Source organism: Chenopodium album, chromosome 3, assembly GCF_948465745.1.
Source record: "Chenopodium album chromosome 3, dcCheAlbu1.1, whole genome shotgun sequence".
NCBI lineage: Eukaryota > Viridiplantae > Streptophyta > Magnoliopsida > Caryophyllales > Amaranthaceae > Chenopodium > Chenopodium album.
The window spans coordinates 73,359,348-73,384,813 of NC_137836.1; the positions used below are offsets into that span (position 1 = coordinate 73,359,348).

The 25,466-nt window shown below is 33.5% G+C and overlaps 1 protein-coding gene and 1 long non-coding RNA gene across 2 annotated transcripts; one reads left to right on the plus strand and one right to left on the minus strand.

Annotated features, from left to right (window-relative positions):
• Positions 1-1,236: 1,236 nt before the first annotated feature.
• Positions 1,237-3,086, minus strand: LOC145616569 (uncharacterized). The gene is made up of 3 exons (XR_014107662.1): positions 3,028-3,086; positions 2,812-2,924; positions 1,237-1,776 (listed from the first exon to the last, which is right to left on the minus strand). It is a non-coding gene; the product is annotated as an uncharacterized LOC145616569 (long non-coding RNA).
• A 4,293-nt stretch (positions 3,087-7,379) lies between these two features.
• Positions 7,380-24,231, plus strand: LOC145624176 (CLIP-associated protein-like). The gene is made up of 21 exons (XM_081677154.1): positions 7,380-7,907; positions 8,762-8,917; positions 9,023-9,085; positions 10,928-10,996; positions 11,191-11,356; positions 11,644-11,805; positions 13,734-13,831; positions 15,026-15,100; positions 15,221-15,289; positions 15,390-15,475; positions 15,559-15,676; positions 16,387-16,485; positions 16,611-16,962; positions 17,123-18,924; positions 19,271-19,372; positions 21,491-21,595; positions 21,706-21,780; positions 22,204-22,272; positions 22,390-22,458; positions 23,214-23,315; positions 23,723-24,231. Exons 1-21 carry the CDS (start codon positions 7,575-7,577, stop codon positions 23,879-23,881), a joined length of 4,329 nt encoding a protein of 1,442 aa, XP_081533280.1. The 5' UTR covers positions 7,380-7,574; the 3' UTR covers positions 23,882-24,231.
• The last annotated feature ends 1,235 nt before the right edge of the window (positions 24,232-25,466 follow it).

Below are 25,466 nucleotides of genomic sequence, written 5' to 3' on the forward strand. Positions count from 1 at the left end.
TCCAGTAAAGTAAATCTATAATTGTATAATGGCCTTTGATTTCTAACCAATAACTAAGTCTAACTTTTCTAGCTTTGATATGATTATTAGGATTGGAATATGTATAAAACTTTAAGTAAAATCTTTTTTCTAGCCTAGACGATGTCTCGAGTCGTTAGAATATAACAATATAATTATCGTTAAGTATTTGATTTTAAAAGGATTTTAAATAGGTTAGAAATATATTTGATATAATAACAACATGCAATTGCATAAACCAGACTCTAAAGTAATACCTTGTATGTGGTTAGTTAAATAATAAAAGTACAAATAAAGTATTAGTGCATATAAGTTAGCGAGGTATTTATTATTAGGGTGATTAGATAACTTACTACCTAATGGTTGTATTTAGCGAGAAACTTGCTTGCAATTTTAAACAACCCATCTAATGTTAAGTAATTATGTAAGTTTTAAATAAAAGGTTTTATGGACTCTAGGGCCTATTCTCATTGACTGAACTCAGCTGAACTGAACTGAACTAAGCTGAATTGAACTAATTAAAATGGATATTTTATAAGAGAAGGAAATTAGGAGCTGAGCTGAACTGAACTGAACTGAGTTGAGTTGAGCTGAACTGAACTGAACTGAATTGAATTTCAACGTATGAGAACAGACCCTCACCATGTCAAAATGCATATGGTACCAAGTCAAGAAAACTTGACACGTGACAAATAGCATGCATGTTGTCATCACTTTGAATTTTAATCTTATTGATCATAAAGTGAATAATTTATAAATCGTGTATTACATAGACACTATACTAAGGGCATGTTCTCATTGACTGAACTCAGCTGAACTGAACTGAACTGAATTGAGCTGAACTGAACTGAACTGGATATTTTATAAGAGAAGGAAATTAGGAGCTGAGCTGAACTGAACTGAACTGAGCTGAGCTGAGCTGAGCTGAGCTGAACTGAACAAAACTGAATTTCAACGTAAGAGAACAGGCCCTTAGTTTGATATAACATAACTAACATTTAAAAAAAAAAAATGATTTAACTTTTTTGTTGAAATTCCATCCTCTTGTCTCCTTTAATTTATGTCATTATATGCACCCAAATCCATAGATGATGCTATGAATTGAAAAATCTAATGCATAAGTTATATATGTTGTTCTATGCACCTCGTGAATAAGTGTGTCACTATGGTCAATTTTTCCTTGAACAGGTACATAAAATTTTATTGTTATTATTATTATTATTATTTTATTTTTATTTTGCAAATTATTAACAAATTAATAAAATAAAGTATAGTAAACACCTTCACAAGAGTAAAAACGAGATTATATATATGCACACAACAACACTATGATTGGAATTGCCTTTGATAATGGTCACCATATCGTTCCGGCCTAGACCATCTTCCATCCATCTTGTAATCATTCCGGGAACTAGTAACCCCTTCCCAGCTAGCTTGCTTTCCGGTACGACGTCCCGTGTTATCCACCGGAACAGGAGATGGAATATCCGACGATGATTGCCCTCGGGACGGGGAAGAAGGTGGAGAAGGCTTACTACTACTCCCAATGCACCACGACCAAAGGCGTGAACAAAAACACTTAGATCGTTTTTCCTTTGATCTGTTAGTTGTTGGAGAAGGGGATGTGCAACAGCAACAACATAGCGAGCAGTCTGTATGTGTATTTGTATTTGTAGATACTCCTCTATTTGTTCTTCTTGCATTACCATTAGAGGATGGAAACAAGCAACAACATAGAATCACATTGTTTTGATCACCCTGCACATGCAATATAACACGACTAATGTATACGATATATATGTATGGGAATCCCCACCTTCAATTATGTACTATGAAACAATAACTATTCTATAACAAGGTCCCGTTGGTATTTTTAAATGGCAAAAGTTAACGAACGTTTCGGGGGCGTTGGATAAGCTAGCTAAAAGTGAAAACATTAAATTAAAATGAACATTAATTACACCGATCGACGCGTGATTTTGTTATGCTTTTCCAAATTTATACCACTTTTGGTAGTATTTTAAATGCTTATGTCGGTAGTAGTTAGTAGTATAATAACTATGCCAATTTAAGGTCTCAATATACCAACAAATTAAAATGATTGGTATATTTTTACTTTATGTTAGTATATAATTATTGGAAAAAGATATACGCATTCCTTAGGACTGCATATAAGAAGCTAAAAGTGAAAAGATTTAACAATAAATAAATATTTATTACACCGATTTAATCGTGTATCTTTGATAAATTCTCAACTTTTTATACTAAACGATATGGCGCCATAAATGTACCAAGAGACACTTATTATTAGAGTAATTATTTACATGAACTTGCTCATAGACTATGTACATTTTTATGCTTCAAGACAAAGTGTAGTACGAGAAAGTCAATAGTTGACTTATCATGAGATTAAGTCACCCCTTATATTTTGAAGAGTTTAGGGATTAAGAGCAAGGCCATGATTATATATGAATATCTCTTTGATTCATTTTTTATCAACAATATGTTTAGCTATTTAATTTTATCCTATTGATGATAATACAAGTAATTATATTTTATTCAAATCATCTGAAAACATAAACTAGGTTAATTATCCTATTTTTCGAAATCAGCTAAACATAAAATTTTCTTCCCAAATCATTCTTTAGCCTCTCCTCAAACAACCCACTTTCATTCCAACATAATCACTACATAATCGAAAGAATTAACAAAAGATTCAAACAAACACGAACAATAAAAATCAAATAAAACAGGGCAAAATTGAGCAATAAAATCAGTTTAGTGAGTTCGTACCGAACAGCAGTCCTCTATACAACAGCAACAATCGCAATTACAATCGCAATCGCAGCCGTCGCAGTTGCAATCGCCGCAATCTAAATCTCCCATTTATAATCTTAGCTTCAATCCTTTCAAAACCAAAATTACTTGTTAATTTGGGATGGAAATTCAATTGCTAGTATAATAATATATGAAGAAAAGTATTTGACTGTTGAAAAGTTCGTTACTTACCTAGCTAACTAAGCTTGTGATTCTTTCTTCTTTCAAAAAAAAAAAAAAAAAAAAAAAAAAAAGGTTGTGATTCTTTATTTTTCTAAATTTACATTTCACAAGTTTTTTCAATGTTATTCCCTTTGATAACATGGATAATATTCGAAAAGTTATGTTCAAGCATTGGTTTATTTATTTATTTTAATTTCGTTTCTATTCATAAATTCTTATATGGGTCTATTCAAATAGTGTGACCCCTTTAAATAAAAGGTATTAATTGAGTTCTTTCAAAAAAAAAAAAAAAAAAGTGTATTATTTGAATAATACAAGTAAGAGTTAACGTGATGAGCTAATAGGATTACCTCGACCGATGTAGGGTTGCTCCTATGAAAAATAGGGTTTAATTTCATAAGTAGGGTTACTTAAATTTCTAAACACCAACAAATATATGTAGTATATAAAAAGTACCCTTGTAAATTTATATGGTCACATCATATGATTAACCACACACAAGAATTATTGTTTTTCTTTTTATACCTAAATATACAATTTTGGAATTAAGTATCAAAGAATATTGTTCCCTGGCCTCTACACGTTTTTCTTACCAATTAGTTATCTTCACAGACTTCATTTACGCAGTACTTCCCCTTTTTTTTTTTCTTTTTTTTTTCTTTTTTTTTTCTTGAATGAATTCTGAATTTTTGAAGACATTAAGGATAACAATATTTCGTTAAGTAAGATATTAGATTCCAGCTGGTTGCACCTAATGGATAGATTAGGTGAAGCTAAGTCTTATTAAACACTAAAAACATAAACTAACATAAATTTTCTTATCCAATGTCATATATGTGGAGGCGTGGAGCCAAGGAGTTCAAAACTAATTAATAATAATAATGGGAAGCTTGACCTTATTGGAATAATTTTGTGGTATGAAAATGATGAGCATCTAATTAGTTCATGTCTTCATAATTTGCATCTCTTTTACCCACATATTTTAGTTTTTTCAGAATTAATTGTTATATTATTATGTTTGCGTATTCAACTACTTATAATTAATAATAAGACATACTTTTACAAATACTCTTCAATACGGAATAGTTGTAATACTCGTACTATTTAAATAGTCGTGTGGTGTATTTGTAAATATAAGCATATTTCCAAAGCTAATACGGAGTACTACTGCTTGAAAAATCACGACTATAGTAAATTAGCATATGCGACTATTAATTCCAGACAAAGAGACAATGTAATGAAATACTTACTGTTTTACACGAGTACGTGTCATACCCCTTGTGCTTGATGATGCCTAGGCCATACCAACATCCTTTGTCATCCAGCCTGTAAAAGCTTATGATAATACAATACATTAATCCAGATTGTAATGACCACTTAATCAGAAATAATTGAATAATAGTAGTATAAGATAGTTGTATTAATTAACATGACAAAACCTAACAGGAAACATGATTGAACAAAAGTTAAAGTGGACGATCTTTTCTTTTTTTCTTAAGCATTATTGTCCAAAAGAAAGGGTGGTTGGCTTGGCTTTTCCATCAAGTTAATTAAGCCTTGTATATTCTTGTTTGGTTGTGTGTTTTTCACGCCCTCTACAACAATCTTTTGTTTTTATTTAGGGTCTTATCTTTTATAATATGGTTAGTTAACTTTTATATTTATGAATGTCTCTTTGATAGCTAGACTCGTTGACAAAACATTGGTGGTTTAGAATTTTGGTAAAATGTATGATCAATCCTAACTTGAATCATTACCTAGGTTGATCTCGACTTCACAAAAATAAAGTTGTTTAATTTAACGCTTAATATATCATTAATTGTCTAATAGGAAAATTATAAAAGAAATTGATGATTTGAAATTATGCGTACTACCGTTAAGATTACAAAGAACGATGATCAAAGTGAAGTACGTACTTGAATAATGTCAAACACCATTATGGTACAATTAATAATAAGCAAGGTATAAGTAGTTTTTAGAATGTTTGAAAGCCTAGATAGTAGTATAGTAGAGGATGATAACTTGATAAGTTGTATTATTAATTGAAGGTTTGCGTAGGTAGCAAATTGCACAAAAGATGAATGAAAACTTGAAGTATAAAATAACATGACTTGGCCAGTTGCCAACAACCAACATTTATTTGATTAATAGTAGTAATTAGCCGTTAACTAAAGCTTAATTTTCCTTTGCTTTAAGCTCGTTCCAATTGTTAGGAAGATATATTTGTCATTGACTCATTGTACAAGGCCACAAGGGTCAAGGGCTTACCTAGCTAGTAATTAATATAATGTATATTTGACGTAGTTCCACAAAGTAAAAACTAATCACAAAGTTACATTTACATATATAGTATATTAGGCCTAATTTGGTGTTGTAGAAGGACCTACAAGGCTACAATCCTACATAGTTATTGAGACGGCTGGTTTCATGCTTGTCAATGCACATTTTATGCCATTAATATCTCTAATAACTTTTAAGTTAAAGCTATATATAATTTATAACATGATGAGTAATTGAATATAACAAGATCTCACATGCACGGATCTAATAGCTTTTTTTTTTTTTTTAGTTTGTATCACTTGATTGATAAATTGAAGTTTTAATCAATTAATTGCATTTCTAAGTAGTAATATTCAATTATGAGTTGAATCAATAATATTCCAATTGTTCTTTTTGAATCTTTTTATTTTCCACTCAGGTATATATGTTCTCACAAATCTTTGACATTTTCTTTATTCAATATTTCTATTAGTAAGATTCTCTTTTTTAAAAACTAATGCTTATGTCATTACCAAAATTCACCTTTCTACAAATTAAAAAAAAAAAACAAAAAAACCATTTTTAGCTCACTTAATTTTTCTTGTTGAACTTTAAATTTTTACAAAATAAAAACTCCCTTTTACATATTAAAACATATTTTCACTAAATATAAGTTAATTACTGTGGAATATTATTTGTTATTGAGCTTAATGTAATTGTTCATTAATGTTGTATTTGTTGGTCGAGTTTTTCAATTTTTACCACTAAAATCTTATTTTACCTAAATACAATCGACTTTTACTGATTGAAAAACATATGTTGTTTGAACGTGTAAGAAATTAATATCTCCTTTATTTCAATCAGTAAAAACAATTTAAAGAAAATAATACTTAGGATCGGTTTGTTTCATCTTATTTTGACCTATTATCTTATTTCCGAAAAAACAAGTTCATATAAAATTTTAAATATTAACCTATTATCTTATTTCAGAAAAAACAAGTTCATATAAAATTTTAAATAAATAAAGTTCATATTTATGAGATTTAAATATAAGTTCATATTTAATATGATTATGTAAAATAATTTCGGACAAGAAGTTTAGAAAAATAAAAGAAAATATATATTTTAAAAAAATATATAAAATTAGTTCAGATAAAATAATACACAATATTTCATATGTGGCAGGGCATACAGTGTGGTTGAAGTTACTTGGTCGGTCAGGTTTTACCGGATCAATATTTTGGCGCGTGTCTTTTGCTGCATGGGGTGGCTGGCCACACCAAAAAAGTGCTAAAAATAAAATAAGTAAATTTGTTCATATAGAATTAAACAAGTTCATACAATATAAATTCAATCAAAAATAGAAGGGAGCCCACTTAATCTTCGTGATAAACAAAAATCGTTATTATAGTGGCTTGTTTGTAAATAAATCAACAAAATATCCTAATTAACATGACATTTTCGTAAATAAATCAAAACTCGTATTTAATAAAAGTTATTAAGTTATTTACAGAAATGTCACTGATATGCATGGTCTCAAAAATAAATGAACCAAATTCAAATGAAAAATGGGTAATTAATTCAACAAAGAGAAAAATAAACTCTTTTTTTTTTTTTGAAACCAAGAGAAAAATAAACTTTTAAGTGAGTTTTTTTTTTTTTTTTTTTTTTTTTTTTTTTTTTTTTTGTGGTTTGGAGGAAAGTTAATTAATTATTTTTTTTTTTGAAAGAAAAAAAAACTCAAATTAATTCAAGTTAATTTATTAAGGAAAATGTTATACATAACCCTTAGGGCTACATATAAGCATTAAATTTACACTTGAAAATCGTAAAAAGTTAAGAAATCATCAAAATATAAACACTAATAATACTGATTTACGCGTGTTTTTGTCATAAATTCCTAATTTTATACAATTTCCAAGAGTACATTTAATGCTTATATATAGCCCTTAGGGCTACATATAACATTACCCATTTATTAATTCAAGTAGAAAACTGAAATTAAAAATAAGTAACCTTGAGAAAAAAAACAATGGTTGAAAATAATCTCGTAATCCACAAACAGTAGTCGTATTAGAAAATAGATTCGCCTCGTCTATGCCCGTCGATCTAGCCACCCTCATTTTTCACTCACCACCACCAACACACTCCCACATCCCACTCACTCTTTACTCCACTTTCTCTCTCCTCCCTCACCTTTACCCCCTTTCTCACTTTCTCTCTCCTCAACAACATTCACTCTCTTCCCCAGATCTGCTCCATTTTCTCTCTCCTCTCATCTCCTCCAAACCCTAACAATGGAGGAGGCTCTCGAACTCGCTCGAGCTAAGGACACCAAACAACGCATGGCTGCCGTCGAACGTCTCCACCATCTTCTCGAATCTTCCAGAAAACCATTGTCTTCTTCCGAAGTTACTTCTCTTGTTGATACTTGCTTAGATCTTCTTAAGGATAACAATTTCAGAGTTTCTCAAGGCTCTCTCCTTGCTCTTGCTTCTGCTGCTGTTATTTCTGGTGACCATTTTAAAATTCACTTTAATTCCCTTGTTCCTGCTACTGTTGAGCGTCTTGGTGATGCTAAACAGCCTGTTCGCGATGCCGCTCGCCGTCTCTTGCTTACTCTTATGGAGGTTATTTACATTCCTTTTTTTCGATGTTGATTTATTGATTTCTTTTATTTATGTAAGATTAGAGATTGTGAATAATTATATGGTATTGAGAAGAATAATGGATTTAATTTTGTTTTGGAATGAGTAAAAGTCTATTAAATATTTGGGGGAAATTCTTAATTCTTAATTATTTGATTGGTTTGATTTTAGTTTATGATGATTTTTATTTGTTTTTGCTTTAATTATACAATTTGTTTGATTTATTGTAAAAAAAAATATAATTTGTTTGGTTTTAGTTTATGATGATTTTTATTTGTTTCTGATTCATGCAATTATCTGGCTGCATTTGTAGTCATGTTTAATGTAGTTTATGTGCAATCCATTTCACTAGAAATAAAGCAAAGATGAGTTAAATGACCATGTCTTTGGTTTTTCGCCGCGATAAATCTAAGTTGAGGCTGATTTAGTTCAATTTATTTTTATGCAATCCTTTTCAATAGAAATTGGCTTAAATAATGAAGCTTGTGTGTAGCTGATAATTTTTTTTAGTAATTATGTGAAGGAAATCTTGTTATTTGATACATTAGTGAGACAAAAATGTAAATTTTTAATTTTTTGATAGTGCGGAGTAATTTTGTTTTGTGGAAGTAGGGGTGTTCCATAGAAAGCTGGACTGTGTGTAGTTGTAATTTCTCGATTTGAAGCAGTATAGTGGTCAGGAAAGTATACATGGTTGTTGTGAACATCTTTGTATTTGGTGCATTTAGTCCTCTTTCACTGAATTGACCAAATTCGTTTCAGTGATTTTATGATGTTTTATGGCGTCTTTTGATCACTGTCTGATTGAGTGCATATCACGCTGGTGCATTTTGCAGGTTTCGTCACCTACAATTATTGTGGAAAGAGCTGGTTCCTATGCTTGGGAGCATAAAAGCTGGAGAGTCCGGGAAGAATTTGCTCGCACAGTGACATCAGCAATGAATTTGTTTGCATCTACGGAGCTCCCTCTCCAAAGGGCCATTCTTCCTCCAGTAAGCTTGTTGATTACCTTGCTATGCATTGCCTTTATAGTTGAATAAGTTGTCTTAATTCCTATCACTAATTATAACTGATTTAAAATTTTGGCACCTTCTCAGATATTGCATATGTTGAATGATCCCAATCACAGTGTTAGGGAAGCTGCAATATCCTGCATCGAGGTTGGTGAATTTTTATGATCAGCATAATTTATTCCCTATTATTTTACAGTTGCCAAACTTGCAATAGTTACTTGTTCAATTTGTTTATTTTGAGTTTGAGTTCTTTTCCAAGAAATTACAATATGACTCGTATATTGTGATTTTTTTGGTGTTCCAAAAGCTTTTGTAGTCTCTTGGGTCTCTATGCTTTGCATCACTGTCTTTTAAACCTAAATTCAATGTACTGAACTAAGGAAAGCAATTAAATCATTGTGTTGACTGGCACTATTCAGGTCTGACCCACTGTTTTCGAGTAATTTTATTTCTGTATATTTCAGGTCATGGGTCATATAATTGTGTTCTAGAGCTTAGATCCATTTTCTTCAGGTCAGTTTCGTCTGAATTTTCAGTCAAATCAACTTTTGCCAACTATGGGCATGGTGTGGGATGTGGTCTTGTTTGGGAAATTAACCTTTTTGCTCACCAAGCTGACTGAGGTCATCTACATTAGGCCTTATTCCATAAGTCGTTTGGAGTAATGAATATGACCTCTTTTATATAAGAACTAGTTATTATACCTTGGTTATAGCATGCCTCCTTAATGACATAAGGCCAACCGTTAATGGTGGAGATGTAGATGGAATACTCATCACATAGCTATGCACTTTCATCCAAAGGAGAATCGCATACTTATCACAACATTATTGGAAGGATTTAGTTACCATAGTAATAGAGAGTTGTAAAGATGGAAGAGGTGTAGATGGTGCCGATTTGTGAGAGAGGAGGGAGTTCATTTTTGGGGTAGCATATGATGAGATAATTGGTTAGGTTCAACTGTAGTTTAGTGGTTGTGTTAGACAATCTTTGAGAGGCCTTAGGTGCAATTATCGTGGGCCTTTGTTTATTTTTTTCTTTACAAGAAGACAACTAATATTATGTTATGCCAAGTCATATGTTACTCATTAAGTAACATGTGATTGTTAGAGGTATAATGTAGATGCCAAAAAATAGTGGAACTTTTCTTGATAGTTGGTAGAGAGAGGAGAAATATTTTTGATAGTTTACTAAAGATGGTTTTCAATTGGAAGAATTTGGCGGGGTTTAAGAAGGGAAGGATATATCATGCATTTCATTTTACCATTACTTCATGTGTCGGTTTCGACTATTTAAAAGCTTTGAGGTTGAATATAGAGGTTTTAAAATTTTAAGGTTTGCTTGATTAAGTGCCTTGTCCCTAATCATGTGTTTTAACTCATAACTGGGTTTTTTTTTTTTTTTTAAAAAGCAAGTCCCATTTTCATTTCAACTTAGAGAACAACCAAGTTTTAGTTCTATGTGGACCCGCTTCCATTAGGAGGCCTAAGACCAAAATAATGTACCCACAAGCTGTCGAACGTATTAATGAAAACTATTGTGAGGGATATGGTTCCTACACTTGTAAAATCTGATGTATTGGGAAATTAGCTTTCATAGCTGTCTGGTAATTGTAGCTTGTTTGAGTGTTGGCGTAATTCAACTATCATATTTGCAAGCTGCTAGTTTTTCATACAAAGATTTAAGTCAGTTCAAAATGAAATCATCTGTTAAAATCTGAATTTGGAATTAGTCAAATTCTTAGGTATCTTTGATTTAGCAAGTACCATAATTTCATAATCTTTGTTCATCCAAGAAGGGTGGAAAACTGTTTTCTTCATCAGGGAATCCTAATAAAAGGAAAGGCAAGAATTTGAAGTTTAGTATAGTACGCTTGTGGTTGCTCTCATGGTTTTTATGTGTTTTTACCGAGTCCGATCTATTCAATTCTTTTCGACACAAATGTTTCCTATGTCTAAAGTGAATACATTTTTCTCTCGTTATCTGCAGGAGATGTATATGCAGATTGGGCCTCAATTCCAAGAAGAACTTCAAAGGCATCAGCTTCCATCATATATGGTAATGTCATTGACACTAATTTCTTTTTAATTTTTATCTGAGATATTTTTTTCGGAATGGCTTGTTAAATTTGTAAAATTGCTAAGATTTCATTCTCTCCTTGATTATGATGTAAAGTCTGAGGTCTTCACCATTGAACTTTGTTTTTCAGTTTTGTATCTTCTTATCATTTTTTTTTGGTATCCGGGTTGCAGGTAAAAGATATTAATGCGAGGTTGGAGAGGATTGAACCAAAGCCCCGTTCTTCTGATGGCGCTGTTAGTAGTAGTATTGTTAATGAGCATAAGGTTACTAATCATAATCCCAAGCGAAACAGTCCCAAAGCGAAAAATTCTTCTCGTGAAACGTCTTTGTTCGGAGGTTAGCTTGTTCAACTATCTCAGTTTTGGACTCTATTCCTGTAAATTTATATATGTAGATGTGGAAAGCTTTTACAGTATTTTGTGTGAGTTGACATTTTGTTTTTATTTATCTTTAAGTTCGAAATAACCAAGAATAGCTTATTTTGAACCTTTTTTGACAAGCGTTTGTATGTTGCTTGTGTATGTAGCTCTTTTAATTGTCATTTCTTCAGCATCATTCCCGATAGTTAAAGGAATTCCTAGCATCCTTTTGGCAAAACCTTGATTCGTTTTTCTGGTTTGCAGCTGATGGAGATGTTACTGAAAAGCCAGTAGACCCTGTAAAAGTTTACTCAGAGAAGGAGCTAATCAGGGAATTTGAGAAAATTGCTTCGACACTTGTACCAGAAAAGGATTGGTCTCACCGTATTGCAGCCATGCAGAGATTTGAAGGCCTTGTAATTGGAGGTTTCCTCTCTATTTTCTGTTATCATGTGTACCAAAAACTGTTTTACTTCTCGTGAATTGTGATCTCCTATTTTGGTCTGGTCTTTAATTCTGCTACTGGCATGTCTGACTAAGGCCATGTTCTCTTAAATTTAAAAATTTATGTTTAGTAATAATAAGTTATGTTTGATAAATATAGAATTAGTTAAGTTACAGTGAAGATAAATATAATGGTGAATCTTAAGTTTTAATTAGTAAAAATAATTTAATTTCAGGAAAAAAATTTTAGATTGAGAGATACTCATTAAAAATAATCAAAGTCGGTTGAAAAAAATTTATATTTTGTAAATATCAGGTGAGGAGAACAAGGCTTAGATTGAGGAATTATAGCATGGTGCAGTGGGTTTTGACGATTAGACTTAGTACCTTAACTAATACTTTTTAACTACATATGCCCTTTATCTGCCTCTTGCTGCCTACCCACACTAGGAAGTTTTTACACTGATGTGACTGATCTCCCAACCAGTTTATGTTCTTAGTCTGTCCTAAGGCATGGGCTTATCCTTTTTTTAATACTTCCTTTCGTCCCATTATTAAGTGCCCATTTCTAATATTTCATGGGAATAAAGAAGAATGGAGGGAGTATGTAGTATTCTTGATAGTAGGGGAATATTATATGGAAAAGGTAAAAAGTGAGTAATGACATTTTGGATATATGTGTATTTTGTATGGGATATGTTAAAAAGCATTTAATATCACGGAAATTTATGGATATGTAGGAGAATTTAATATGGGAAAGGTAAAAAAGTTTCTGGATTGAGAGTTTTAGAAACATGCACTAACTTTTGGGATACCTAACATGCACTTGATTATGGGACAGAGGGAGTATTACTTATGTGATGTAGATGCTATAATCTGTCTGCTGGTCTAGTGATGACTGTACAAAGTCTACGAACAGCTATCTTGCATTTTTGTTTGTTGAAACAATGGAATTGAGTAGAATTAGTCTTATGGCCTGTTTGGGGACATAGAATTCATTTCAAATTCTGGATTGGGTCAAGTGACTTGTTTGGATTCTCTAAGAATTTGGATTGGGTCCAATTCCATGTCGTTTTAAAAACCAGCCAAATCATTAGAAATGAAATACAACATGATTCTTAGAATTTTGAAATCCAATTTAGACTTCAACTTCTCTCTCTCCTCTATTCTATTCATGACACCTTTTAGTCCCAATCCTCTTGCTCTCTCAGTAGTCCTATCCTTTCTTTCTCCTCAGCTTCCATCATAGCAAGATTGATTTCCTTTAAATTTTTCACTTTATGTTCAAATTTCTTGGTTTGTTTCATAATACTGCTCGATTTTCATGGTATTTATTCATGAATATGATTGTTAATAGCGTCGTCATTACTATCTCAACTCCATTATACCCCATCATCCTTCTTCCTTCGACAATTCTTTCCCTTCTCCGCCAATTACTTTCGCCTTCTCATAATTTCTTCTATTATAAATTTATAATCGTTTCAGTCACTCTCCCGCACTCCAGTAAATTATTCCTTCCAATCGCCTCTCCCACTTTTGCTTCTACTCCAACACTAGTAGCAATTTAGGCATAACATCTGATAGTGGCATTGGTGAAGTCTAATGATAGTTATGATTCATCTTAGCACGCCAACAACAATGGAATTTTTAAAATTGTTAGACATGAAATTCTACATATTTCTCAAACAATAGGGTGAAATTGAAATTATTAGAATTTTCTATACAATTGTTTTGAAATTCAATTTCACCATTTCGAATTCTGGAATTGAATCCAAAGATATCAAATCCCAAATCTAAATTACCAAACACTACGTTGTAATATTTGCTTCAACCATGTCATTGTGTTTGTGAGATAGTTATAATTGTAGATATGTCTAGAGCTAAGTTTTTCTGTAATATATCTTGTTCAGGTGCTGCTGATTACCCATGTTTCCGGGGATTGCTAAAGCAACTTATTGGTCCTTTGAGCACACAGCTTTCCGATCGTAGGTCAAGCATAGTTAAGCAAGTATGTTGTCTCCCTATAAATTATTGATCTTGTGAATACTTTGTTTCTGCTTTATCTTCTTTCTAAACTCTGGTGTAGTTTGCTCTATTTTCCATTTGAATTCAAACTTTTTTGAGTTGCTTCTTTCGGACCATATTAGCTAGTATGTTCATGCAAGCAGTTTATGGTCTTACAGTAGAATATTGCCTCTCCTATTTTTTAAAGGTGTGAGGCTTCCTGGTGGACCGTTTTCCATGCCTTAAAAAGAATTTCCCTTAGTTATTCAGCTATATATTAAAACTACATTCAACCTCATAATTGTCTTGGTACTAGTTTTATATTTCTGCAGCCTGTTTTCTTTTTCCTTACTTAAATGTCCCAGCTGAATGCCAATCATGTGTGCACTATGCAGCTACCTATTATTATAAGATGGTTTTGCTTCTCATCTTTGTAATTGTGATAGGCATTGGGTTGGAATGTTGGCTTCCCTGTAATGGTGAATAGTAGTAAACTTTGGTCTCAACTCTTAAGTGAATAGTATTGAACTTTGGTCTTTCTGGATTGGCTAATGTTACCTGAGATGAACTTTCTTTAAATGGGCAAGTCTGAAGATGTTTTGAAATGATGAGGTGGTTGATGAGTATGATACTCAGATTCAGGGATAAGGAATGAGTAAGTATGTTCCCAGTGGCCAATCTTGTCAAATTTCAAGGACTGAGTTGAGATGATACGAGGACACTCTACATAAGTAAAATCGATGCATCCTGAAATTTATTATGATGGAGCCCAGCAATAGCATGTCAAATACGTGGAAAGAATTGAAGGGTGGGTGGTATGGTTATTTCTCTGCTCCTTCCTTGCCTTTATTATTGCCAGTTGTCCAGAGAATGCTGTGCAAACACTCCACTGGCAATTGACTAACTGTGCCTGTGAAAGTGATTCTGCTCCTGGATGGATGACTGTTGCAGCCTTGCAGGGTAATTTGAAGTTGCGGGATTCTTATGGGGCTAACACCAGGGTTTCACAGCTGATGATTTTATGCTTTTTAATAATAGTGAATCTAAGAAACCAGTTGTCTGGATTGTTTGTCCAGTTGTCAACTAAATTTTCAGTTAATTATTTGTCTTTTCCATTTCTTCCTTTTTCTGTATAGCTGCAGAGATTATTATTTCTAATGTCTGGTTTTCTCTTATTAATCTGTTTCACTATCTGCAGGCTTGTCATTTATTGAATTTTTTGTCAAAGGAGTTGCTGGGAGACTTCGAGGCTTGTGCGGAGCATTTTATTCCTGTAATTTCTTTTCAATTTAGTAACTTTTTTTATTATTTCTTTTAAATAAAGTTTTCTTTATGTTCATGATTGTGGTTGCACTACACTTGGCTGTCTCTGACATTTCAATTATGTTTGTAGGTTCTTTTCAAGCTTGTTGTGATAACAGTGCTCGTAATTGCAGAGTCTGCTGATAATTGCATTAAGACGGTACCTTTTCTAATTCCTTAATTAGTGTTTCTAAACTCTCTTTATTTTTTTCTTTTGTTGTATAAAATTTTGATACAAGTTGCAATCTTTGCAATCCAAGATGTTGCGTAACTGCAAAGTTGCTCGTGTACTTCCTCGAATAGCAGATTGTGCTAAGAATGACCGAAATGCAGCGCTGCGTGCCAGGTTTGCATTCTTCAATCAAAGTGTGAAATTTGAAAAACTTTCAGATTCTGAATTGATGTTAATCCTTTTGTCCTCTGATGTAGGTGTTGTGATTATGCACTGTTAGTCCTAGAACATTGGCCTGATGAACCTGAAATACAGCGAGCAGCTGATCTATATGAAGATATGATTAGACGTTGTGTTGGTGATGCTGTGAGCGAGGTATATCTTTGATTACTCTCTGAAAGAAAATGATAAATACTCCCTCCGTGTTTTTTTTAAGTGTTACAGTTTGACCGGCACATAGTTATAGGCAATTTAATTGACTTAAATAACATGTAAGTGGGTAGTTGGAGTATTAAAAAAATTGTAAAATAAAGATAGTGGGGTTAATAGTTTATTGAAAAGTAATGAATGTGAGAGGAAAGATATATTAAAAAAAGTAATAGTGGGTTTGGGTGGGGACCATGAGAGGAGAGAGATATAATATTTTAATGTAGCTTTTTGCCAAAAAAGGAAGTGTAACACTTATTAAAACACGGCCAGATTTGGTAAGTGTAACACTTATTAAAACACGGAGGGGGTAAAGCACATTTGAATATTCTCGGCAACTTTAATCTCATTAACACTTCATAAATTTTTGGCTGTAACCTTTTTTAGATGTATATATCTATTTTTTACATGGTTAAACTGGTTTTTCTATGATGATACCATCTGCAGGATGGTCAAATATTCAGAGGTGACAATCCTGGCATTAATGTATGGAATATTTTGACCATCCCGCAGTACCAAGGACAAATTAAACAGAAATAAGTTATAAAATTAGGACTGTCTTTAACTGTTAGATCATGACATTTGTGGGAAAGGGAATTTCCTTATCAAATGTTGTTTCAAGTATGTTTATTCTCATAACTAATATGTTTTTGTTTTAGGTACGAACAACTGCAAGGGCTTGCTATAGAATGTTTGCGAAAACCTGGCCTGATCGTTCTAGAAGGCTATTTCAATCATTTGATCCTGTTATACAGAGGGTAGGGTCTATTTCTCCTACGTTTGGGAACTCTTCTGTCTTTGTTATTGGTTGGATATTGAAGACAATGGTTATTCCTGCTTTTCCCTTTGTTTCTTAGCAAATTGAAGTTGGTTTTTGTTTTAGATAATTAATGAAGAAGATGGGGGTTTACATAGAAGGCATGCATCTCCTTCTGTTCGCGAAAGAAATGTGCCAAATACACCTCAGTCATCTGCTTCTTTAAATATGCCTGGTTATGGTACTTCTGCTATTGTTGCAATGGACAAGACTGCAACTCTATCCTCTAGAGCATCAGTTTCTTCTGGGATGCTTTTGTCTCAATCAAAGTCTCTTGATAAATGGTCTGACCGTAGCCTGGAAAGTGTACTGAATTCCAGCAAAGAGAAAGTTTCGGCAATTGAAAGTTTGCTTAGAGGTCTAGATTTGTCTTCAAAACATAATTCGTCAACTATTAGATCTTCTAGCCTTGATCTAGGTATGGATAACTTCTTTTCTATTTACTCTGTGTGATTTTTTTACTACTTTTATTTGGAAAATATGTTGTTAGAACTACAGTAAAACCTGTATTTTTTTAAAAATGTTTTTGGAACTACATCGAGAAAGGGTAAATTTTTCTTTTATTGCCCCTAGTGCAGGAGTTGACCCTCCTTCGTCTCGTGATCCTCCATATCCCCTTGCCGTTCCTGCTTCAAATCAAGTCACAAGCTTATCATTGGATTCAAAGTTGTCATCAGTCACTGGAAATAAAAACCGCAATGGTGGCATGGCTCATTCTGACATGTATTCTCATTTGCATGCTTCGAAAGATGCTGGTAAATTATCATATCGTAGTGGTCTCATGAATGAGCCATCATCAACATTGATGTCATACTCAGCAAAGAGAGCTTCAGAAAGAGCACACGAGAGAAACTTTACTGAAGAGCAAACTGACATCAGAGATTCTAGAAGATACATGAACTCACACATGGATAGGCAATATGCTGATACACCTTATAGAGAATCAACTTTTAGAGATTCAAGTTATGTTCCGAATTTTCAGAGACCACTATCAAGAAAAAATGTCACAGGTAGGAGTACATCTTCAAGCAGGAGGAGAAGTTTTGATGACAGCCATCTTCCTCTTGGGGAAACACCAAGTTTTGTGGAAGGCCCAGCTTCTCTTCATGAGGCTCTAGGTGAGGGACTAAGTCCAAGCTCTGACTGGTGTGCCAGAGTTGCTGCTTTCAACTATATACGATCTCTGCTGCAGCAAGGCCCAAGCGGTATTCAGGACATTGTTCAAAATTTTGAAAAGGTGATGAAGCTCTTTTTTAAGCATCTGGATGATCCTCATCATAAGGTTGCCCAGGCTGCTCTTTTAACTCTCGCAGAGATAATTCCCGCTTGTAGAAGACCTTTTGAAAGTTACATGGAAAGGATTTTGCCACATGTGTTCTCCCGGTTGATTGATCCAAAAGAGGTAGTTCGTCAGCCTTGCTCGACAACATTGGATATTGTTGGCAAAACCTATGGGGTGGATTCTTTGTTGCCTGCATTGCTTCGTTCACTGGATGAACAGCGATCACCTAAAGCAAAATTGGCTGTTATTGAATTTGCAATTGGCTCTTTTAATAAGAATTCTGTTACATCTGAAGGTGCTGGTAACATTGGCATATTGAAGTTGTGGCTTGCAAAATTGACACCTCTAGTTCATGATAAAAATACTAAACTTAAGGAGGCTGCTATTTCGTGTTTTATATCAGTCTATACCCACTATGATCCCACAAATGTATTGAATTTTATCCTAAGCTTATCTGTTGAAGAGCAAAATTCATTGAGGCGAGCTCTGAAGCAGTATACACCTCGTATAGAAGTGGATTTGATGAACTTTTTGCAAAGCAAGAAAGAGAGACAGCGTTCGAAGGCTGCTTATGATCCATCTGATGTTGTGGGGACGTCTTCTGAAGAGGGCTATATGGGAGTATCTAAGAAAACGAGCTATTTTGGAAGATATTCTGCTAATTCCCCTGACAGTGATGGAGGCAGGAAATGGAATCCAATGCTGGATTCAACATACTCAAGTGGTCGTACCAATCACGCTACTACTGATGAATCGCATGCTAACCTGTACGAGAGTCATGACAGTGGATCTGGTCACGAGATTCTAGATTCAAGAATTAAAGATAAGTATATGGGTAATAACAGTGGTGAAAGTGTAGGATATTGGGCCAGTCGATTGGAAAATGTGGACAGTAGTGACAATCCAGGCGTTTTGTCCACTCCACGTATGGACACTAATGGACTTAAAAAGAGTTCGGACAGTATTGGGGCCAGCGCAGAATTGCAACATGAAAATGGTTTCTCAAATGATTTGGCTACAGACCATACTAAAACTGGAGTGTTGAAGATTGCCTCCAGTTCAGAATCTGGTCTGAGCATTCCTCAAGTTCTTCACTCAGTGAGTTCAATGTCCTTTGTTTATAATATTGCTTTGCTTCTCTTTTGTAATTTTCCTTGTCTAGAAATCTAAATCATGAATTGTGCTTGCATAATCCAAACTGGGATAAAAGGGTAGAGAAAACACAGAACATTAATAATATGGTCCTCTCGAAAAAGATTTGTTAGCCTTTTACTCATTCACCTGGAGCTGCAATGGGGTATCTTTCTTCATGGGCTTTATTTTATTTTATTCTTATTTGCATTCTATTGTCTCCTCCTTAGCCTAGAACCCTAGATGATCCTCTTGTGCAAGAGATGAACGGAACAAGTTTCATGATTGATTATTTGGTCATTTTTTCTTACAGATTTGTAACGGGAATGAAGGAAGCTCCGCCGACAGCAGGCAAAGTGCAATTCATCAATTGATCGAAGCATCTGTATCAAATGATTCCTCCATGTGGAGCAAGGTATACTTACTTGGACTAACTTATCACCTTCTCCGCAATTTCCAACCCTGATGATATAACTCTTTGGTAACATTGAAGATGGGTTCTACATTCATGTGTTACTATTGTTGACTTGTTGAGTACTCTGTATAATCGCATTTAGGTATATCATGATGTTTCCCATCCAGATGGTAAGGATTTTATGTTCCTAATAATAGAACCCTTGACATATATTGTGTCTGTTGCGTGATTATATTCTTGAGTTGGTTTTATATGCTCTTTCCAATATTTTGGTAAGCTGGGAATTTGTGATTTTTCTGGATCTAAATTCGCATGGCCCTTTTCATTGTCACTATGTGCAGTGCAGCCAATGTTCCAATGTGAATTCATGTAAATTTGAGTAAGATAACCAGATAAGGATCATGGGCCTGTTGTATGCTTGTACTGGACTCCATTTTAGAGTTTGTGCTGTCAAAAGTTAGAAGAGTTCTCCTTTAAGCTCCATAGCATGAAACTATTTTTAAAAAAAGGGGTCCTATTTTGAAATTACCACCCATTAAAACTTTTATTTTAAATAACCACCCATTAAATTAAAAAACATTTCAAATTACCACATTTTTTGAAATTCCGGTGGAAAATCCGGTTGAGGGCCCCACCTTATTAACTTCCTTTTTTTTTTTTTCATTTCCCTCGACCTAACCTTCTGATTGAAACATTAAACTCAAAAGAAATCTTCTCATCAATTAATTCATCCAAAAGCATCAATCTTTCCCCTTTTTCTTCCTTTAATTCTCTGTCAACTTTGCAACTACCCCTTAAGGGTTGAATCATAACTCAAAACTTTTTTTTTTCTTCAAATTGGGACCCTATTTGTACTTGCATTTGTTGTTGAAGTCGCCATCTTGATGTGTTTTCTGAGGACCAAAAGCGCGTAGGTGAAGCTCTTGTCAAATGGTGATGTCAATGGCGACGCCTGAGGTAAGCAATTGGGACCCTTTACAATTTCAGACATGTAGCCTAATTGCATTTTAAAGCCCCAGGAACCCTAATTCCAAAATTGCAGAAAATCCTCAATTTTATTGCCCCATGAGCCCTAATTCCAAAATTTCAGACATGTACCAGCTGCAATTTGAGGAAATTTTGATGAAATTTGGGGCAAAAGTTGTGAATTGATGTTGGATAATTTATAAAGAAAAAAAATCGAGGAGTGAAACATTCAGAAGAGTCAAATTCGCCGTTTTTAGCCGTTATGTGGGGCCCTCAAACGGATTTACCACCGGAATTACAAAAAAGGTGGTAATCTGAAAACTTTTTTAATTTAACGGGTGGTTATTTAAAATAAAAGTTTTAATGGGTGGTAATTTCAAAACAGGACTCCTTTATGGGTGGTAATTTGCAAATTTTCCTTAAAAAAATTTAGAAATTAAAAATTCTTGCTGAAAAAATAACCTGGAAATGAAAATTTTGTTTAGCTGGATAAAAGTATTTGATTTGAAGATGAATACATCAGGTCTAAGGAAAACAAATTCCTAGACAAGTGGGGGATTCTTTAATGTGGCATTGGCTTCACTTTTTTTTCTTTAGTGTTGTTCACTTGATTTTGCATGCTCTGCTCATAATGCAGTGAGATTTCCCTTTCATCTCTTCTCTTCCTTTCTCTTGACGTCTTCCTGTCTCTATTCTCATTTACTCCTCGCTCCCCCCCTTTTTATTCATATTTACAATTAATTCTCCAATTTCTTAGCTATATGTTTTTCCTTCTCTTGAGATTTTCCTTCCTCTTCCCTTTGATGCTTCCTCCCCTTTTTCTCTTATTGTTCGTCATTTTGCTTCTGCTAATATGGATGAACTTTTACCATCTCTGTTCCACTTAGATTTCCCCCTTATCTCTATTCTGGGAAATTTTGTAAGTTTGAGGTTCAATGTAAAAAAAAAAATTCTATTTCTTTTTCATTGTTTGAATCTCAATTGACATGTATAGCATCTTAATTATGTATGGGCATCTTCTATTGACATGTATAGTGGCTCTGAAAGGTAATCTTTTGTATTTGCCTTTAGTTAAAATAAATAGAGAATTTGTTTTGGTTGATATTGAAAGTATGAAGGGTATGCTAAGTACTGTTGCTTCCTGTTTTGCAGTACTTCAATCAGATCTTAACTGCTGTGCTTGAGGTATTAGATGATCCTGAATCTTCTGTTAAAGAACTTGTACTATTGCTGATTGCTGAAATGCTAAGAAATCAGGTGAGCTGTTCACTTTGTCAATATACTATTTGTTCCCAATGGACTATGGTTACTTCCCATGACATATCTTACTTTTAACATGTTGATTGCCACTTGACTCCAAAATCCAGAAAGAAGCCATGGAAGAATCTGTTGAAATTGTAATGGAAAAGCTGCTTCATGTTTCAAAGGATACTGCTCCCAAGGTAAATTAATGTTTTTTTTACAAAAAATTTATTTCATGTACGCATTTGTTAGACATAATGAGCTGCCCTGCATGGGCTGTAATTGCCTGTCTCACTGCACTTGCCAGTCCTAGCAACCCTTGGGCTTGTGGAATCACAAACCTGCCCCCAGAGAGGACTAGCTGGTCACCACATTCTGTGGGAAATCATTAAAATTGTATTTTTTTTATGAAAATTAATATTTTGTTGTCCCAGCAATCGATGTAGGATGGCTGGGATCTTATCTGGCCAAGCCTTCCCTAGTGGGCCTGGCTTAAGCCTTGTGGACAGAAATTGCCTATCTTGCCTGGCTCTGTGGACTGGCTCAATTTAGCCTGGAATTGTCCATTGATCATGTCTAGTTATAATTATTTTTCAAGTCTAACAATATACCTTCATATTCAGGTTGCTAATGAAGCAGAGAACTGCTTGACTACGTTGTTGGCCCAGTACGACCCATTTAGATGTTTGAGTGTAAGTAGCAAGATTTGTATCCCACTGAAGTTTCAAATATTTCTTTTTTTTTTTTGACAACAAAGTTTCAAATATTTCTTGCATGCTTTGTGATGCTCTTTTTTGTCAACTGTGCAGGTGATTGTTCCTCTGTTGGTTGCAGAGGATGAGAAGACTCTTGTTGCTTCCATAAATTGTTTGACCAAGGTATTTGTTGCTGTCTATCTTCTATTTTATGCACAAAATTCACTTACTTAAAAAGTTAAAAGTATGGTTGGATATTGAATTTTGGGTTTTGTGCAATCTTGCCATTACTTGTTTTTCTGACTGTATGACCTATATTATGATGTCCTCTCTTCAGCCTGCTCTTTTGAAGGACAATAGAAACTTGGAAAGAATGTTAGGTAACTGCAATCACCACTACACCAGTACCCTCACACTTAGGATATTGCCCTTAGGGACTAAATCTGGGTTCAAGATTGAATAAGGCTCAGTTATTTAAATTCAATTCTCACTATAAATCAAAATTCATTCCAAAAAAAAGTTTATTAATCATTGTAGTCTCTTTTTAACTGAGATTGTCTTCTCCTGTGGGTTCTTGCTTGAAAAATGATGTGAGAAAATAAGTACATTGGAGAAGGGTTCCACTATGAACTAAATTTTTTTGTGTGATTATTATTCGATTGCTTTCATATTAGATACTGTATAAATCAAGTATAGCTGAACATGATGGATTAGCTCAGTTCTAGGTTAATGTTGGTCAAAATTTAGAATTCATGAGAGATTTGACTCGGGAAAGAGGTATTTCTCTTTTACATAACCACATTAATCTGTCTGGATTTGTTTGCTATCTTGCTTCTACTCAAGGTTGGCTGGCTACTTTTCAAATAGGAATGTTACACGTGGGCTTTTGGCTTTCACGTTTTTCAAATAAATGATGTCAGTATATTTCCTTCCTTCAGCTTGTGGGCAGGTTGTCTCAAGAGGAATTGATGAATCAGTTGCCGTCTTTCTTGCCAGCTCTGTTTGATGCATTTGGGAATCAGAGTGCTGATGTGCGCAAGGTAACTGTTGTACTATATGTTAGAACTAGGATTGTGGGGTTACATCCAAGTTTGAACTTTGTTGATCTTATAAACTTGAAGTTTAGTTGCCTGTAAAGAAGAATTGAGTTCAAGAATGAAAACCAAAGAAATACTTTTTTATATAATTTCTCACAAGTTTATAAAGCTTAAACATGATTTGGACGTCAAAATTAATGTCGAAACTACTACTGCTAAAAAATATAAGCCAGCTTAGCCTTTTGAATCAAATTAAAGTTCTGAAATGAACTTAGCAGCTTGCGAGCTGAACTAGGCTATTTTAAAAAACACTTTGGTACCTTGGCGGAAAAGAAACAAAGCTATTTAAAAAGCTATTTTTCTACTGATTTTTTTTTTTTTTTTTTTTTTTGTTTTTTTCTTTCTTGCAGACAGTTGTATTTTGTCTGGTTGACATTTATATCATGCTTGGGAAAGCATTCCTGCCATATCTGGAGGGACTTAACAGTACTCAATTGCGTTTGGTGACGATTTATGCTAACCGCATCTCACAAGCTAGAGCGGGGACTCCAATAGATGCTGGCCAATGATCTTTATAGAGGGTCTTGGTAGTTCCAAATTCATTGTTGTGTATTCTGTAAATGGTGTGAAAAATGCATCGTGGTGTTCGTGTGTGGGGATTCATTTGTGGCATTTATTAGCTTTAGAAATGTAGTTTTTGGTGTTCGCCCTCGTCCATTACAAGCAGGGTGAGGGGTATGGTGTGTGGAAAGAGATTTTATGAATTTTTTTTCTTCTGGTGTTAATATTAAATTATTCTTTCCGAATCATACTCTGGTTTGATTATTGTACTGGTTTTGAAATGATTGAGGTTTTTGGAATGTATATAACTGTTGATTACATGATTTATAACTATATACATGGTTTTGGTTCGCCTTTATTCATACTTGGTACGGAGTATTTAATTTGTTTTGTTTTGGATATTGTAAGGTTTAAGACGTTACTTTGCTCTTATTTCGATATATGTAGATTTTTTTTTTCCTTCCTTCCTGGTGTTAGTATTAAATTATTCTTTCCGAATCACTACTCTGGTTTGATATTATACTGGTTTTGAAATGATTGAGGTTTTTGGAATGTATATAACTGTTGATTACATGATTTATAACTATTTAGTATATACTACGTACATGGTTTTGGTTCGCCTTTACAAATATTTAATTAGTTCTGTTTTGGATATTGCAAGGTTTAAGACGTTGCTTTGCTCTTATTTCGATATGTAGATTAGTGACACATCGTGCATCTTGGGTTCTTATTTTTAGTTCATATTGCATATATATTACTCCCTCCGTTTTTAAATACTTTCCATTTCTCCATGCGCGGAGTTTTAGAAGAAATTGGAGAAAATAATAACACAAAATTTTAAAAAAATCGGGTGTACAATAATTATTGTACATCCATTAAAAGTTACCCCTGAAATGAATAAAAGTTACCTCAATATGCGTAAAAGTAACCCAATTCAAATAAAAATTATGTACGCTTTATTAGTAAAGAATCATATTTTAATTGACTAAAAATCAATTATTAGTGATTGAATGTAATTAAATTACCTCTATAAAACTAAAACTTTTCTTGTTATCTATTTATATAAAAATTGTATTATGTTTAAAGTCACCCAAAGAAAAGCAAAAAGTTACCCTAAAATTAGCTAAAAGTTACCCTTATACTGCTCGATGTACACTAATATTAGTGTAAACCGGATGTATACATAAGTTTTTGAAATAATAATATATAGAGGTAGTGGGGTAAGTGGAAGAATAAAAAATTGTAAAATGCAAAAGTAGTGGAGAGAATTGGAGGAGAGAAAATATGTGGTGGGTCCACTAGGTGAGTAAAATTAGTTAAATATTGTTAAAACTTTTCAAATAAAGAAATGGATCAAGTATTTAAAAACGGCCGAAAAAGAAAATTGGAACAAGTAAAAACGGAGGGAGTAAAAACAATAGGATAAATCTCAATGGTACAATTCTACTATTGATTTGTCTTAACGTTAAACAAAAAGGATAATTCCCATTTCCACAACAAACCAAAGTACCAATCATTTACCATTTTATTTCTCCTACTAAATGTTTATATGAAGTGATTTTTGTTGTCCTACTCCATGTTTATATGAAGTGA

Coding starts and splice junctions, on each gene's coding strand:
- LOC145624176 (XM_081677154.1), top strand. CDS start 7,575: ATGGAGGAGGCTCTCGAACTCGCTCGAGCTAAGGACACCAAACAACGC. Junction 10,997..11,190: donor ATCAGCTTCCATCATATATG/GTAATGTCATTG, acceptor TCCGGGTTGCAG/GTAAAAGATATTAATGCGAG. Junction 22,459..23,213: donor CCATAAATTGTTTGACCAAG/GTATTTGTTGCT, acceptor TCCTTCCTTCAG/CTTGTGGGCAGGTTGTCTCA.